This window comes from Muntiacus reevesi, chromosome 6 (genome assembly GCF_963930625.1).
Source record: "Muntiacus reevesi chromosome 6, mMunRee1.1, whole genome shotgun sequence".
Lineage (NCBI taxonomy): Eukaryota > Metazoa > Chordata > Mammalia > Artiodactyla > Cervidae > Muntiacus > Muntiacus reevesi.
Genome location: NC_089254.1, coordinates 35,268,472 through 35,287,690, shown reverse-complemented (window position 1 = coordinate 35,287,690; position 19,219 = coordinate 35,268,472). Strand labels below are relative to the sequence as shown.

The 19,219-nt window shown below is 35.0% G+C and overlaps 1 protein-coding gene across 1 annotated transcript in view; it reads right to left on the bottom strand.

The window, feature by feature from the left end:
* Positions 1-19,219, bottom strand: part of SEMA3E (semaphorin 3E) — a 268,791-nt gene that overhangs the window by 23,975 nt on the left and 225,597 nt on the right. Inside the window, exons 11-16 of the mRNA XM_065939685.1 lie at positions 17,078-17,300; positions 13,670-13,761; positions 10,040-10,081; positions 8,179-8,345; positions 3,353-3,420; positions 1,722-1,861 (exon numbers count right to left, since the gene is read on the bottom strand). Coding sequence (XP_065795757.1) covers positions 1,722-1,861; positions 3,353-3,420; positions 8,179-8,345; positions 10,040-10,081; positions 13,670-13,761; positions 17,078-17,300 — 732 coding nt within the window. The remainder of the gene's footprint in view (positions 1-1,721; positions 1,862-3,352; positions 3,421-8,178; positions 8,346-10,039; positions 10,082-13,669; positions 13,762-17,077; positions 17,301-19,219) is intronic.

Here is a 19,219-nt window from a genome sequence, read left to right as displayed (position 1 = left end):
AAATGGTGGGCTGGATGAAGCACAAGCTAGAATCAAGATTGCTGGGAGAAATACCAATAACCTCAGATATGCAGATGACATCACCCTTATGGCAGAAAACAAAGAGGAACTAAACAGCCTCTTGATGAAAGTGAAAGAGGAGAGTGAAAAAGCTGGTTTAAACTCAACATTCAGAAACTAAGATCATGGCATCCAGTCCAATCACTTCATGACAAATAGATTCGGAAACAATGGAAACAGTGACAGATTTTATTTTCTTGGGCTCCAAAATCACTGCAGATGGTGACTGCAGCCATGAAATTAAAAGACACTTGCTCCTTCAAAGAAAAGCTTTGACAAACCTAGACAGAATATTAAAAAGCATAAACATTATTTTGCCAACAAAGGTCCAACTAGTCAAAGCTATGGTTTTTACATTAGTCATGTATGGATGTAAGAGAAGGCTGAGTGCCAAAGAATTGATGCTTTTGAAGGGACTCTTGAGAGTCCCTTGGACAGTAAGGAGATCTGTCAATCCTAATGGAAGTCAATCCTGAATATTCATTGAAAGGACTGATGTTATAGCTGAAATGCCAATACCTTGGCCACCTGATGCCAAGATCCATCTAATTAGAAAAGACCCTGTTGCTGGGAAAGACTGAAGGCAGAAGGAGAACGGGACAACAGAGGATGAGATGGTCAGATGGCATTACTGACTCAATGGACGTGAGTTTGAGCAAGCTCCAGGATATGGTGAGGGACAGGGAGGCCTGCCATGCTGCAATCCATGGGGTCACAAAGAGTTGGACATGACTGAGCGACTGAACAACAATTCTTCCATCTATAAAAGCAGTCCAATTCATTCATTTCTCAATATCTAGATACCTATAATAAATATAATTTCCACTACCAAACCTGCTTAGAAGGACTAAAGAATTTACATCTTTTTTGTTGCTGTTCCCAGTAGACAACACTGGAACCTCATAGTAGATGTCTCATGTGTGACTTAATAACTATATCAACTGCTTTAATGTTGCTGCTGTTGTCTTCATTCTCTTATCCATATGTCTAAGATATATGTAATAATGATATTTAACTTTGCTATTTTTCTAAAGCACTTCCTTGGGCAATACAATTTGAGACATCATTTTGACAGAACGACACTAAAATCATGACACAATGAGCATTTCCTCAGCAAAAAATCTAAGTCTAGGTTCCAAATTTTATATATACACATATATATAACATTTGTTTTTATATGTATATAAATAAAGATGTATATAAAAATCTACATGTATATGTATTTTAGAACCTTTATATACATACATATGGGCTTCCCAGGTGGCGCTAGTAGTAAAGAACCCACCTGCCAATGCAGATAGACGTAAGGGAAATGGGTTCGATCCCTGGGTCAGGAAGATACCCTGGAGGAGGAAATGGCAACCCACTCCAGTATTCTTGCCTGGAGAATCCCCATGGACAGAGTAGCCTAGTAGGCTACAGTCCACAGGGTTGCAAAGAGTCAGACGTGATTATTGAACAACTTAGCACACACGCACATACACACACATATATATACACCTATACTGATACACATATATATTTATATGAATCTAAATCACACAGAATAAAAAAGCAGGTACAGTACAATAGACTTTAAGTACTCAAATAAATCATAATCTATTTACTAATCATGCACTCTATGCCAGTCACTATTGTGTGAATGTGCAGTTATGAATTACCTCCTCTTTTCTTGCATCACGTCCTTTCTGTACAAACCAGATGACTTTTGCTTGTAAAGATCGTGGGGTGCATTCCAGCAAAGTACTGTTATTCTCTATGCCATAGGCCAATCTCTCTTCAGTTTTATCCAAAGCATCCCCTGTAACATAAATGTGAACATCAGCCTTGAGAACTTCATTTTACTGGTAAATAGTATTTTTAAATGACTCCTTATTCAGATCCCTATAGCAAAGTGAATAGGTTTTATTGCTTACTGCTAACATCTACACAAGGTCATATACATGAGTTATATAGAAAGAGTGGCATACTAAAATCTAGACAACAAAAAGGCACAGCAGACTATGGAGTGAGAAAGAAGTAACTAGGAGTTTGATTACAAAAGATGGGTCAGAACATTTAAAAGGTATGTCAGTGTTACATTAATAGGAAATCAGTGACAACATCCACTGATAAAGTAGGTAAGAGAAGGTGAGCACCAAAAATCAAACACGTATAGGACTCAAACTCTTGTCTATACACAGAAACAGAAAACGAAATCTAGGAGATGTGGCTCTATATAAACACAAGTGTGAGTGATATCTTGACGTAGGATTGCACTTATCCAGATATTGTGGGAAGAAAGACATGTGAAACTGAACCAAAGACTTTGCGAACCAGAGCTACTTGATTATAATCTGCATTTTGGCCGAGAAAGGCTCTCTTTGAACCTGAAACCCAAAATGCATACAGGCATGTATACCTAACTACAGTGGAGAAGCAAAGCAAGTGGATTTATTTTTAGTTGTTTTAACCAAGATCACATTCAATACTAGATTCCAGGCTTTTTTCCTACGTCTGAGTTCTTCACACTTTCAAAACAGATCCCTGAGTTTCTCTAAAATTAGAATCCCACCTTTCTCTAGCCAATATTCTCAGAGGCTTACATTTTGCACCAAATCCCCAGCCAGCCTGGGGATTAGCAAAGTGATCCTGGGCCACAATCTCTGGACCTGTGTATAAGCAACCCTGGTCTCTCAATCATCAGGAGCACAGTCTGCTCACCTACCTTCACAGTGTGAAGAGACAGGTCAGTGGTTTTCTGTCTTGTTTGACTTCCTTACATTTGCCTAAAGCTGACATTTTCTCTTTCTTTACACATTGGGCCACCCACTACCTTTTGTCAGAAATGCATGTCTGGACCACCAACCCCAGTTCTGGGCTTACTCTATTCTAGTGAAAGAGTCAAAGTACTTCACTTTCTTCTATCCAAAGCTCACTAGGTAACCTGATTCAAGTTAGACCACTCTTGATAAAATTAAGTTATAAAAACACAGTGAAGATATTCCCAGGGTTGAGCTGGTGAGATAAATCCTGCAAATTACTATGGCATCTGCCACCTAAAGTATACAACATTTCTGTTCTAAGTGTCCCCTTTTTGGGGTCTAACAATAACGCTTGCCGGCTACATAAACATTTTTCCAAACTAAGAAAGTGTATAATCCATAAAATTTTAACTATACAGAATACTCTCAGGAACGTTGTTTAAGTATATATCAATCACAAATAAAACAAGGACCCTTTGAAAGAGGTTTGCATTTTATCTTCAATGCCCACACTAAATACCCACGGCAATTGATTTTCTATGGATTACCGACAAACTGCTGCCCAAGGCACTGCTGAGCTGCATTCCCATGCCGAACATCTTGTCTGCGGAACCGCCTGAAAGAAAGTAAGTGCATTTAGGAGATGTTCAGATTTCAATTTTCCAGACTTTAAAATACTGCCAACCTCATTAAAGTTTGAAGTAGTATTCTGCTACTGAAAAAATTGATCAGTCATGCAAAACAAGGATAAAATCCAAGTTTCATAGTTTTCCATGTTTCCACTGAATATTATTCAATGGAAAAGATCTATAAAACTGTTTTTTAAATGGTCGCATGAGTTTGAATTATGGATCCTGAAACAATAATCTAAAAAAGTTCTCTTTACATTTCATTAGGAATTTAGTTCAACAGGGAAGTCTTCTGGTTTTAAATGAGTATCTTGGGTGGTAAAGGCTATGTGCAGATAAAGACAGTCAGACTTGAGGCAGATTACCTATCTGAGTAAAAAATGGATAAAATTCCCATATATATTTAAGTGCATTATGTAAAGCTATTTGGATCCAAATATTTTTTCTACAGCAATCATGATCAATGTGATTGTTAATAAACTGATAATATACTCAATTTATTCTTTTATTCAGTTATAATATTTAAAAAGTATATACCTCTATTAAATGTGATGGTGCATTACATATTTAACAGAATGTCTTACGTAACAGTGGTCCTCAAGAAATACTGTATTTTTCCTTAATTTGCCTCTAACAGGTAAATATACTTCCAGTATATTTTCATATTTTCTGGTTGATTAGACATATGATTGACAAATAATGATAGTCTTTATCCATGGAGAAAGAATTCCAGAATATATGTTGCTCTTGTTGCTATTTAGTTGCTAAGTCGTGTCCAGTTCTTTGCAACCCCATGGACTGTAGTCATACAGGCTCCTCTGTCTGGGATTTCCCAGGCAAGAAAACTGAAGTATTCATTTCCGTCTTCAGGGGATCTTCCCAACCCAGGGAAGATGTCTCCTACACATTGTCAGGCAGATTCTTTACCAATGAACCACCAAGGAAGTCCTCTAGAATATATACCATGTTTCCAAATTGTAGGCATCATTCTTAGGAATTAATAATGGAATTTATCCTTATTAGTACTGGAATGCTAAAATTAAGGTCTTCAGCATATTAACTCAAGTTTGAGATGGAAACGGAAATATTACATAAAGGTAGAAAATACCACTTGCTTCTCTAATCATGGCATTTCTTCAACACTGAGGGGAAACCAGAAGGCAGAACAGAACTTTTATCCCAGAGGGAGATGGTGAAACTTCCCAAGTGACAAAGAGATGCTTTTACCATATGCAATGGTCAAATTTGGAAAAGGGGACCAGGTTCAAATTGCAATGTCACCACTCAAATTCTGCATGATCTTATACACATCCTTGGTCTCTCCTGGTTTGGCACAACCTCTTTTGTAAAGGAAGCTGGGCTAACTGACACTTAATTTCCAGTCTCTCTCTCTTTTTTTTTTTTTCATTCTAGGTTTTCCTCATGGCCACCAAATAGCAATATTGGAATGTTATCAAGAAATGGAGGGCTTTCTCATAAATGAGTTCAGAACTTAGTTAAGAACTCAATACTTAATCTTTTGAGTGTTTCCTTGTATTGAATGCTAGGACAGATGAATATTTCCAGTCAATTTTTAGGGTTGTGGTCTGTGTGCAAAAGCAATTTTTAAAGTCTATTTAAAAGAATCAGACTGTTGATCAGAAAACCTTACTCAAAGACCTGAGATTTTATGAAGTTAAGATTAAAACTGCCATATGAATCATTCTATAGAGCTAAACCGAAAATAGAAATGGACAAAAGAGGAGTAAAATTTAAAGGTTTTATGCTCCTATACTGTTTTATGCAAGTGTGTGCTTCTATTATGTAACTGATAGAAGCTCTGGATGACAATCAAACGGTTGCTGTTAATTCCTCAGTTCACTGAATGTTGCTTTGATATTGGGAATCTCAGGTCTGCTGAGCAAGAGTGCGTAATGAAACAGGAATAAATTAATGAAGTGGGAAATAGTTTACACATTGCAGAAAGGATATTGTATCACATTTATTATGCAAGTAATGTGAGGGAAAAAGGAATTACAACCAGCTAATTCTAGGTAAGCATTGTGGGTAAGTGTGCAAAAATTTTGTATAAAATCATTGGAAATATGCATTTAAAAATATAGATATCACATTCTCCAACAAGACTTCAGTTCATTTTATATTATCCTAGTATAGCTGTCCTTTATTTCAGCATTAAAAAAAGAAGGTATTAGGATCAGGAATATTAGAAAGGCTAAGCTCTCAAAGTCGCGTATTTTTCTTATATCTCTTACCTCTTGGAAACTTTTCAAGAGAATGCTGGAAACAAGACAAAATATAAGAGCAAGGGGGAAGAAAAGACCTAGCTCTATAAATTATAGTGTACTTTGGAAGACTACTTTAAACAAGTGGTTTGGAGTGTGAACTGATGTTTTTCCTCTGTTGACTCATTTTCACTCTGTGAACAGAAGTGTACTTATTTTAATGACCAGTTTTCAATTTCTACTGCTAGTCAGGTCTGAAGCAAAAACGATCTACTATAAAAGCAAACTTTATGTGCTGGAACTTATCCAAAATGTTCTCCTCCAGGGGTGGGTGATGGTTTCAAAGAATCTGACACTAATGAAAGATCTGCATTTCATGTCATTGAACTGAACTAATTCATTCATGAGCATGGCTCCTGATTCTACCATCTCACTACTTCCTGTCTATGATTTTGCCCATTCATTTCACTTCCCTAAAGAACTCTTTTGTCCACCCTATAAAACACCATAAAACAAACCTATGAATATACACTTTTACAAGAGGCACCATATACCAGGAAATGCTTAGCTATGGAAACTTCTCAGTTAAATTCGTCATAAATGCTGCATGCCTAATAAGAAGCTTGTCATTAAGTAGCTGATGCAAGGCTTATAAATATTTTTGCTGCTGCTAAAAGCATTAGGATGACTAATGTTATTATTTTTGGTATAATTACCTTTCTGCCCTTAGATTCTACTACATCAAATCTAACCTATTGAACTACATGGTTTTCTCAGAGCATTTTTCTGTGCCTCTGTAGAAACAATTAATTCTCTTTAACTGGAATCTCCTTATATCCTGGCCTTCAAGATTGAACTCAAATGTTGAATTATTCTGATAATCAAATAATGTGTTATGTATATTGCACTTAGTCTGGTGCCTTATATATAGTAAGTGCTCAGTGGTGAGCTATCTTCCTTATTTACAATTCTATTCTTCACTTCTGGTTCTGTTTTCCTATGCACAGGGAACTGGGATTGTTTCCTCCTACCCCTCAAACATAGTACAAAAATAGACTGAATGAGTGAATAAAGCATAAAATAATATTTTCAATTAGTAACACAGCTGTATTCTTCAATAATTGATTTTCAATATCAATAAACATGGGGTAGAAAATCAACTGACTCACTCAATTCTTCAATACAGTTGATACACTATTTAGTTCATAAATGTCCTCTCAAAGCACCTTTTTACTATCTCCTTAATATATCCTTTATTTATTCATTGGAATGTTAATTTAGGTAAGGTCAAATTAATAAAAGTTTGAATTAGTGACTACGTTTTTCAAATGAGATTCTAGTATTCATGTGAATTTATAAAAATAACAATTATATTAAATTGGATTAAATTAGATTTTGAAAAAAGGTATAAAGGTAGCCTAAAGTGAAAGAGCAATAGTAAATGAAATTAATAAAAGTTGCTTTCAGCAGGGAAACTGTATATGGTTCTATATCTTTGCTTTATATTATCTTTAGCCATTTTATTAAGAGAAGAAGATAATTGCTTATTCTATAATAAAAATAGTTTCCTTTATTTTTTCCCCTAAGAATGCATAATTTCTTATGACTTGAGGTAAGAAAGATTCTTATTCTCCAAAATACTTTCTGTACTGTAAGATCTGTTCAAAGAATTCTAGGATTTACCTTCTCTAACTAGTGGCAATGACCCCCTGAATTGTAGATATTAGAGTTTGGAGGTCTTTAAGTACCTTTCATTTGTGTTGAATTAAATCACACATTTCATTAATTACACAGGTCATGTATTTGCCTAGGAGTTAAAATATTCACTTTCAAAATGAAATAAATGAAAACCAGCTGGTCAGGAGAACATGGGGCAAATGCAGGATGTATTTTAGAATTTATTTATTTTCCTTTTAAGTCTTTGAATTCCTCATGTGTGGGTTTACTTGCTATTTCCACATTTTAAGTTTATCTAAACTGGTTTCACGTCTTGCAGCAAAAGTTTCAGGAGGGAAAAGAGTTGATTCAAACATGGAGGAAAAATAAAACCCCTGAAAGCAAGTTCAGCCTGTCTCTACACAATAGTCAATGGAAGTTATTTTTCAGAAAAAGTGAAGTTTTCAAAGTTTATATTAAGAACAAATTAAGACTATGATGATTAGGAGTTTGGGATTAACATATACACACCACTATATATAAAATAATCAACAAAGACCTACTCTATAGCACAGGGAATTCTACTCAGTACTCTGTAATAGCCTCTATGGGAAAAGAATCTGAAAAAGAAGGGATATATCTATGGATATCTGAATCAAGCTGCTGTACACCTAAAACAAACACAACATTGTTAAATCACCTACACCTCAATATAAAAACAAAAAGCCAAGTTACTTTAGAATAAATGGAAAATCACTTAAAAAAAAACCAGGTTGTTTTCACGGAATGGGTACAGAAAGTGACAAAAAAGAATAGTATTAGCTGTTTTCTAAATAAGGGAAAGGTTCCAGGGAAGAAGGGTCTCACCGCTTCGCATGCGTGCCTGTCGGGTAGTACCGAGAGCAGGAGATGCCATCCCAGGCGCAGTAAGGGTCTCGAGCCAGGCAGCAGTCCGCACAGGCGCTTCCGTAGATGTCACACTGGTGGAATCGGACTTGGGCCACAGCAGAAGCAGATCCAATGTAGAGCTGTTGCTATAGACATCAAGGAAGAGAGAGGCCACCAGCAGAAACGGACAGAACTCTGAGTTCTTACACTTACATTTTCACATTCCTATGTAATCATTTCTGGGAATATTCATTTAAATAACTACAGTTACTCAGGACTGATGATGGAACACTAACGCTTTGGTTTTCTCCAAGATCTGAAATACTTTTACAGACTTGTCTGTCTGAAGGACAAAAGTGCTAGAGTGAGGCTGACAAAAATCTTAAGTTGACTACACTTTCATTCATTATCAAAGTATCATTCATTATCAAAGTATCATTTGTCATCTAACATTGTAGATCTTTTTAAAAAGTCTACAGGACTGTCCAATAGGAGAGTGAAAAGTAAATGGTCTTTTTTTTTGCATTTTTAATGGATACAATTGACATATAACATTATATTAGTCTTAGCTGTACAACATAATTGTTTGATACTTGTATATATTGTGAAATGGTCACAATCATTCTAGTTAACCTTCCTCATCTCACACTACACATATATACATATTTTTTTGTGATGAAAACTTTCAAGATCTACTCTCTTAGCAGCTTTCAAATACATAGTACAGTATTGTTAACTATAATCATCATACTGTACATTACATCACCAGGACTTACCTATTTTATAACTAAAAACTTGTACATTTTAATAACCTACACTCATTTCACCTAGCCCCTGCCTCTGGCAACCACAGATCTGTTCTCTGTATCTATGAGCCTGTTTTGCTGTTGTTTTCCAATAGCGCACATAAAAATGACATTATATGGTATTCGTCTTTCTTGGACATATTTCACTCGGCATAACGACCGCAAAATCCTTTCATGTTACTGGCAAATGGCAGAATTTCCTTCTTTTTCATGGCTGACTAACACTCCATTGTGCATGTGTGTATGTACATGTGTATGTGTACAACTTATTTATCCAGTCATTCATAGATGGATGCTTAGTTCATCTCCATGTCTTGGCTATTATAAATAAACCTGAAATGAACATGGGGGCGTATGTATCTTTCTGAATTAGTATTTTTGTTTCCTTTGGATAGATACCCAGAAGTAAAACTGCTAGATCATATGGCAGTTCTATTTTTAATTTTCTGAGTAACCTCCATATTGTTTTTCACAGAGGCTGTACCAATTTACATTCCTACCAACAGTGTATATTGACATATAACATTTAGAAAAGCAACACAGATATATACATAGAATGATGTGGAATAAACTGTAAGATATGTTAGTAAGTAAAAAGTATAGGTAGCAGAACAATAACCTTATATGTCCCTATCTGCCTTAACATAAAAGATTACTTATAAATAAATGAGGCAATATATGTAACATCTACTCTCAAAGTTACACCAGAAACTGGTTCCAGTAAAGTGGAAAGTAGGTTTATTTTTCATTGTACACTCCCTTATATTATCATTACCATGATTTTTTGCAAAAATATTAGCAAAAAAAACCCCATGGAATAATGTTCTATTATGGTTTTACAGGTAAATCTATTCTTGTCTATTTTTCTAGAAACAGAATATGAAGAAATCTATTACCTACCTGTAAATCACTATGTATTTCTGTCCAAATAAAGCTGTAACTTGTTAACATATAAGAACATATATGTAAGCTTTCTATCTTTTGACCTTATCTGATACATAGAGTGCACACACAGAGACACCTATACAACTTACTCTCTTTGATGATATCTCCATAGAAATAATAGGAACTGGATCCTGAAAAATTTTAAAAAATTCATATTTAGGAATAAAAATATAGAAACAGACCTTAGTATGGTTATAAATTAACTGAAATATTAGGTATGTGAGTGGTTCTCTGTCAAGCAGTATATAGCTTTCATTTTAGTAAATCAAAAGGAAAATACAATTAAATAAAATATGATTTCTTTCAAAAAATATTTTCTAATAGAGTAGGACAAAATATAGATGTGGAAAGTAGTGAATAATCTAATTATCTTTCAGTTTGTCTCTGCATTATAATTTTTGGGTTTGCATTTGAGTATTACTCATGTTTTGGAACTCAGTTATATTTAAATAATGAAGTCAGAGTGGTATATCTTATAAAGAAAGTTGAACCATTAGAAGGAAAACAGTTATATCTTTGAATAGGTCTTATTACCAATAAACCATGTGATCTTTAATTGTTTTAACTCATGCCTAAACAAAATACTATGATCTTTCTTAGCTTTTTGAATGTTGAGTTTTAAGCCAACTTTGTCACTCTTCTCTTTCATCCTTATCAAGAAGCTTTTTAGTTCCTATTCTCTTTCTGCCATTAAGACGCTTGCTCCTTGGATGATAAAGCTATGACAAACCTAGACAGCATATTAAAAAGCAGAAAGGTTACTTTGCCAACAAAGGTCCATATAGTCAAAGCTGTAACCATAGCTTTTTCTCACAGATGTGAGAGTTCTACCATAAAGAAAGTGGAGTTACAAAGAATTGATGCTTTCAAATTATGGTGCTAGAGGATTCTTGAGAGTCCTTTGGACTGCAAGGAGCTCAAACCAATCAATCCTAAAAGAAATCAACACTGAATATTCATTGGAAGGACTGATGCTGAAGCTGAAAGCCCAATACTTTGGCCACCTGATGCAAAGAGCTGACTCACTGGAAAAGACTCTGATGCTGGGAAAGATCGAGGGCAAGAGGAAAGGGGGCAACAGAGATGAGAAGGTTGGATAGCATCACTGACTCAGTGGACACGTTTTGAGCAAACTCTGGGAGACAGTGAAGGACAGGGAAGCCGGGCATACTGCAGTCCATGGGGTGGCAAAGAGTTGGACATGACTTAGCGACTGTACAGTGTCAAAATATTTTTCTGTCAATCTCCATTAATCCAGAATGCTCTGAAAAATGTGCATTATCATCATCACTGTCCTGGAACTGCACCAGAGGCAGGACAATCAACAGGATAGTTTTGAGCGCCTCTGTGCAATTCTAGGGTTGGTTAAGACAAGAATATTTCTAAGGACATCACAAACTCAGTCATTTCTCTAAGTGGAGAAGTCATAGGCATGTGGGATACACTCCTGGATAATTAATGGATAATTATCCTTCAAATAGTTATTTTTTAAAAGAGAAAAATTTGATCATCTATATTAAAATTTTAAATATTTAAAACTACAGAACACTTTATTCACATGTCGTTGTTTAGTCACTAAGTTTAGTCACTAAGTCACTATGTTCGCAACCCCACAGACTGTAGTCCATCAGGCTCCTCTGTCCATGGGATTTCTCAGGCAAGAATACTGGAGTGGGTTGTCATTTCCTTCTCCAGGAAATCTTCTCAACTCAGGGATCGAAGTCATGTCTCCTGCATTGGCAGGCAGCTTCTCTACTGCCGAGTCACAAGGGAAGCATATACATGCATTTATTCATTCAAAAAACAATGTTTCTTAAGGATTTATGTGAACAAGACATTGTTATGATGAATGCCCCTAATATGAGATCTATGATTCCTAATATGAAATGAAATCTTATAGAGGCCCAATATGCAAAATAAACAAAAATATAGCTGCTCTGGGGATTCTCCAGTGGCTCAGCAGTAAAAGAATCCACCTGCAAGGCAGGAGACGCCAAGACATGGGGTCGATTACTGGGTCAGGAAGATAACCTGGAGAAGGAAATGGCAATCCACTCCAGTATTCTTGCCCAGAAACTCCCATGGACAGAGAAGCCTGGAGGGCTACAGCCCATGGGGTCACACAAGAGTCGGACACAGCTGAGCGACTAAACAACAACAGCTGCTCTGGTTGAGATAAGAATGTGGTTAACTTTGTGTGAAGTTATGAGGAATCTAATCTTCTGAACAGCTAAGGTGAAATAAACTGTTTTCATCAAAAGCATTTTCATACACATTCACTACATAGATACACAATCTTCATTATTGCACATTGTGATCTTGTACATTTAATTACTTGCCAAAATTTATGTGCAACCCCAATATCAATACTTTTGGTATTTTGCTGTCATTCACAGCCATGCTCATGCTCAGAATGGCAAAAAAAAAAAAAAATATGAGCTGCCCAAAATGTACATTCCCAGCTGAGGTTGATCAAGGTATACCCTGGCTTATTGTTTCAACTCTCATACTATAAACAAATACCTTCATGTTCCATTTGGTACCATATTTTTATTTCTGTCCTTTTTGTTAATGATTTGCTGTTTAAAAGGCCCCTAAGCATGTTGAAGTGTTGTGTTCCTAAGTTCCAAAAGGCTGTGATGTGCCTTATGAAATAAATATGTGTTTTAAATAAGCCTTGTTCAGGTAGGAGTTATTAGCGCTATTAGCTGTAAGTTCAATTTTAATTAATCAATAGGATAGTCCTGGTGGCTCAGCGGTAAAGAATCCACCTTCAGTGCAGGAGACATGGGTAGATCCCTGGGTCAAGAAGATCCTCTGGATGAAATGTCAACCCACTCCAGTATTCTTGCTGGGAAATTTCATAGACAGAGGAGTCTAGCAGGCTACAGTCCACGGGTTGGCAAAAGAGTTGGACACAACTGAGCAACTAAACAACATATACTAAATAAGTTGTCTTTAAAAAGAAACACAAATAAAACAAGTTTCCATATCAACCAGTTGACAAATGCTGTGACTAGAGACTCTCAGGAACCCCATGCCGCATCTCCTCTTCGTTTTTCAGTCGCTCAGTCACGTCCGATTCTTTGTGACCCTATGGACTGCAGTGTGCATCTCCCCTAGGAGCAATGGTTACTAATCAATTCAGTGTTCAAAGACCATAACTGCTACAGATGGCAAGACTTACTGTGTGTATATGGCTGTGTCTGTGTGTGTGTGAAAAAGAGAGACAATATATATACTGCTTTTGTCAAGCTCAATATTTCCATTATCATTTTGCATTTTTCTTTTAGCAAATTCTCTGTGTAAACTGTATGTGATAAAAAGGCAATCTACTTATCACATGACAATGCCCAAAATATGAAACCTGCTATTTTTTTAGTTGTTTTTATTGATAGTACATTTGCTTAAGACGATGATTGTAATAATGATTCTACAATTCATTTGTGGGATAAGTGTCATTTATGTCCCAGTTCATATAATGAAATCCTTTTCATGCTTGGTAAATACTGGCCTCTTTATCTGAATAGTGAATAGCCTATGATAATCAAATAGATGTACCAGAATTTTAAATCATTCTTCACTTCAAAGTACTCTGAATTTACAACATACTGATTAGGATAAAAAAAACAAAACTGACATAATGTTTTTTCTATTTATAATTCACTTGCAATTGTCTGCAGTACATAAATGTTGGCTATATGTTTCACTAAAAATACCTTGAATATCTGAAGTTCTTCTAGAATTACTTCTTCCATTGATTCTGTTTCTTGGTTGTAAATCGTGATCACTTTCAGCACAATTCCATTATCTATAAGAAAACAAAAGAAGAGATAATCCAGAAACTTTGTCACGATGTGGTTTTCAAACAATTAAAAACCATGGAGAGATTATAAATTTAAATAAGATCTGAAATCTAGATGTATAAAATATTTACTCATTGCCAGTTAAAACAATATGGCTATTTATATATTCATATTTTAAATAAACAAAAAAATCAATTTTGTGTACCTGGTCAAAGGATAAGATATAAAATTATTTTTCAACAATTTGATTCAAAAACTCAATTAAAGGTTCAGAAATCAAGATGTCTTTTGGAATTAATGAAATAGAAGACAGAAAATTATTCCAGTTTTTTCTGTGATGTATGATGAAAGAATATTTTTTACCTAAAGCTACCTCCTGGTAAGACTATACCTTTAATCTTAGGGACCCTTCCAAGCAACACACAATGGAAATCTTGACATATTGATATATAAATAGAATATATTTACATCTATACATATACATTTTCCCTCCCAATTTTAATGAGATATAATTGACATACAACACCATATAATTTTAAGGCATACAGCATAATTATTTGATCTACATACATCATGGGCTTCTCTTGTGGCTCAGCTGGTAAAGCATCCACCTGCAATGGGTCTGATCCCTGCCTGGGCTGGGACGATCCCCTGGAGAAGGGAAAGGCTACCCACTCCAGTACTCTGGCCTAGAGAATTCCATGGACTGTACAGTCCATGGGATTGCAGAGTCAGACACGACTGAGCACGTACGCCACAAAATAATATCACAATCAGTTTAGTGAACATCCATCATACAAAATAGTTTATTTTTTCCCTTGTGATGAGAACTCTTAGGGTTTACTCTCTTTAAAAGGTTCATTATAACATACAGCACTGTTAACTATATTAGTCATGGTATATATTATATCCTTAGTGCTTATTTATCTCATAATTGGAAAGATGGATCTTTGACAACCTTCATCCAGTTCTCCCACCGCCCACCTACAGTAACCACAAGTCTTGTTCGATACACTTGCAATAAAAATTTCAAGTATACACTATAGAGAGAATAGAGTAATGAGTCCTCCTGTACTAATCATTTAGTTTATATAATTATAAGTAATTTTATAAATTTATACCTACATTTAAAAATTCTACCTTGTTTTTATTATTCCTGATATTCTGAACTTGTTCTTTCCAATGAAAATGTAATAAAACACTAACTTGACTGCAAGAACAATTTAGAATAGTGCTAGAAATGACTAGGGGGGAAAAGCACTTTGGAGGTTCTGATCCTGGAGTTTCTATAGTACTTATGCAACTTCTTTAAAACTTATGAAAAATTGTGTGGTTGGCTAAATATAATGTAATTAAAATAAAACTAATAAAAATTACCAAAAGGAACAAAATTATCATATCAAGCACACATTATAAATATCCCACAATTATCATATCAAGTAAAAAAGCAAAGAGGAACTCAAATTATCAGTTTGCAACTAGTGATTTTTCAATAAAGATTACTATATATAGTACTAAAGCATGTGTCTGGTAAATTTGGGGGAAAATAACTCTTTTGTGGGATTATTCAAAGTTTTACTCATCACACATTCATCAAATATGTTCTTTAGTGCTGAAAAGTTGTGGTTCAATATAAGGATATCTTTAAGCTCAACATAGGTTACATGAGAGCCTAAGTATATACCTTATATATTTCTGGAATTCTCTCAAATAGCTTTGGTCAATCTAACAAAGAAGTATTTCTGAAAACATTCTTGGATTTATATACATGACTTCTACTTTCCAAGGCGGTTAAAAATAACATGCTTTTTTCTGTGATTAATTTTATCAAATATTACTATTGCTTATGGAATTCTTTCTTTTTTTTTTTTTTTTAACTTTGTTGGATACAACTATAAGTGAATTCATGGCCAGGTAATTTTAACTTTGTTAAAGAAATGTGATGCTTTGTTAATCTTGAACCCACAGTGCAGAACATATTGCCTAGTCATTTCAGTCATATCCGAGTCTTTGTGACCCCATGGACTGTAGCCTGCCAGGCTCCTCTGTCCATGGGATTCTCCAGGCAAGAATACTGGAGAGGTTTGCCACTTCCTTCTCCAGCAAAACATATTACTAACCTCTTAAATGAATAAAATATAGCCTGCAAGAGACATCAATTTTTGGAAATCAGACAATTACCTCCTTACTTGTACCTTTGCTTTTTCAAAAAGCATGAGTGGGAAAGTTCAAGCACCAATATTAATACTATATACTAATTCCTGATCTGGGCATATGTAATGTCTCTTTAGAATATGTCAATGATTCAAGTTATATATAGTAGAATGCTTACTCTTCTAAATAGGATTTGCTATAGCAATTACTATAATGCATATATAAAAAAAGAAATGATCATTTTAATGATTCTTTAAATGACTATATAATTTCAAAGTATTTGACAGAATTTGATACATATTACCCTGCATGCTAAATGATTCCAAGTTTTCCTCCATAAGCTAGATCTAATGAATGACACTAATTGAAATCACAGATTTATTTTACATTTTGACTTTTAACATATTTATTATATTTTGTTTTAATAATGCAGGATATTATAGCTTTAGTCTAAAATTTTAGTCTAAAATTTTATCTCCATCGGGCTTCCCTTGTGGCTCAGCTGGTAAAGAAACTGCCTGCAATGCAGGAGACGTGGGTTCGATCCTTGGGTTGGGAGAAGCCCCTGGAGAAGGGAAAGGCTACCCATTCCAGTATTCTGGCCTGGAGAATCCAATGGACTGTATAGTTCATGGGTCGCAAAGAGTCAGACACGACTGAGCGACTTTCATTTTCTTTCACTTTAATGTATAACATTTAGCTTGTTTCATTTCACATGATTGACTTCCGCTGGGGCTTGATAAGCACAGTTGAGATAATAAATTTAGGTGAAATTACCTAAACTTTACCTAAAGATTGAAAAAGCTTGAGCCCTTACTGAGAAGCCAAGGGAAGCAGTGGCCCCGAGGGACTAACAGAAGAGAACCATCCTTGCTATGGCACCCACTTCTGCTCTAAGTTCTTTTCTGGAACCAACCTTGTTTATTAACATCAATTATTCATTCCTTAATGTGTTCATTTTGTTCAAATGTATTAAATATCGACCATGTATCAGGAATTACAGGCTGTAACTGCCCCAAATTCTTCTCTTCCATTGCAGTGGACAGACAGTATGTAAGAAAACCAAATGGGTCAACAGAGGTTTTGTTGACAGGCAGGGATTTTTAATGTAATGTTATTGATTTCAAGGTTCAATTTAAATGTCTGAGTACTTTCTAATTTCATTACCTGTCCCAATGAACAAGACATCATATTGGCCATCCTCAGCTTCTACTCGATCCACCGCTATTTGCTTCAGGTTATACTTTCCATCTGTTTTCACTAGTATTGGTTTTTTATGGGCAGGTTTTATGGGCTGGTACATAAGTGGATGGCTTCTAGCAAATCGGATGGCGTCATCGGGATAGTCTTTGGTAGTCTCATACCTGCCTCCGTTCACCTTGCTGGCACACTGGAATACAAATGGATCAGAGAATATTTTCCCATGAAATCTAAAGGGCAGATTTATAGTCAATTGTAAGGAGAATTACAAAAACTGAGTATGTTCAATTAATCAACTATATATTTAGCAATATTTAATAACCACATGTTCTTTACTACAGAAATAAAATCTGAATTAAAAAATGCATAGTGAGGGCTGAATTATTTTAAAAATGTGGCACTAGAAATAGACAGCGATGAAATCCTGAAAAACGAACAAAGTAAATATAGTTTGGAGATAGTACAAACATAAAATTAAAATATTTTAATTATTTTCCTGCTTCTAAAATTTATTTTTCATGTTGCAAATTAAATTTTAAAGTAAACAATGTACTGTTAATAGCAAAACCAGGTGATTTGTTATTGCATTAAATCTTTGCCCCAAATTAAGAATTACAGCCACACAATAGCTTTCCCATTACTGACACTGATTGGTGAGAGTTTCAATTGTCTCTCCGACTATAGAATTTTAGTGCTATAACAGAAACCTCTTCAAATTCCATCATTGTCAATTAAGGGGGGCGGAACCTTTTCTGTTCTAGTGTAATTTGTATGAATTTATATTATGTTTGTATGAATCAGACACAAAAATTTGAAAAAAAAAAAAACCAGAAATACCTGCTATAACACATCTCAATTCTTAAAATCACCAACTCTAAAAACAAATGTTCAGCGGTACCTAAGCTACTTCTTGGAATACTTATAAATATGTTGATTCATGCTTGTTATTTAGTGCTCCCTCATTTCATGTATTTTCTTCTAGAACCAGCAGCACTTGTAACAGTGACCTTGATAAAAATTTTCCACTTTAGAGTACAAACACAGTAGTTTATTAATCATTCTGCAAGGAGGGCATTTTTAAATGGTTTGTTTTAAAATTTTGGACCATATTTCTTAATTTGGCATCAATATTTCACGTGAGTGTACTTTCATGATATATAATTGGAAACATTCTAGACCAGCCTGGAAGCAGTTCAGTAACCAGTCACTTCCTCTAAATCTCCTTTAATACCATGTGGTTTCAAGAAGCTTTTCCAGCAAAGCCACAGGAGTGGGTTTTCTCCATTTAAATTGTAATTTCAATCAATAGAGTGAAATAAAATATACTTTATGTCTTATTGGAAGCAATAATTTTAACCTAGTGAGAGAGAGTGATTGAAATGGTAAAGCCTTACACTTGTTAACTGAGGTAAGGTTTGTTTCCACTTTGAACTGTAGCTCTGCAAAAATGATTTCTACTGACTTAAAAGTATTTGTAGAATCAGCATAGTGATGAGTTTTCACCAGCTGCTCATGATGGTGTAGACTGAATTGCATGACAAGTTTGTTCGCCATGAATAGCAGATACAATGCTGCTACCTTTTTGCAACCTAATTGTGTACAGGACACATAATACAAAATCCGTCTCATCATTTATTATCATCATGTGTGCAATTAAAAGCACAGTTTGAATGGCTAGTTAGGGAGAATCTTGGTAGCACCAATTAAGAGGCAAATGGTGGAACTTCCTCTTGGCAAATGGGTTGCTCAGTATTCTGAAGAGCCAAAGAAAAAACTTCCTCTCAATATGCTTAAGTGAGAAGCTGGGATAAAGTCTGGTCTAGGGAACTGAGAGCCTGACTTAATTATCAGAATATATAATAACAATATGGTAACATTCTCTCGCTTGGAAACCACTTGGGGGCACTAATTCTTCTAAAGAGGCTGAGAGGAATACGATGCTCATTTTAGTGATATTTCTGTATTCACCAGTACCTCTAAAAATAAAAATTTAGTTAGAGTCACATAGACAGACAAAATATCAACAATAATATATATTTTATAATGCTAAGATGTATCCATTTTAGATTACATTCTTTTCATTAAATAACAAGCATACATCTAGATGTA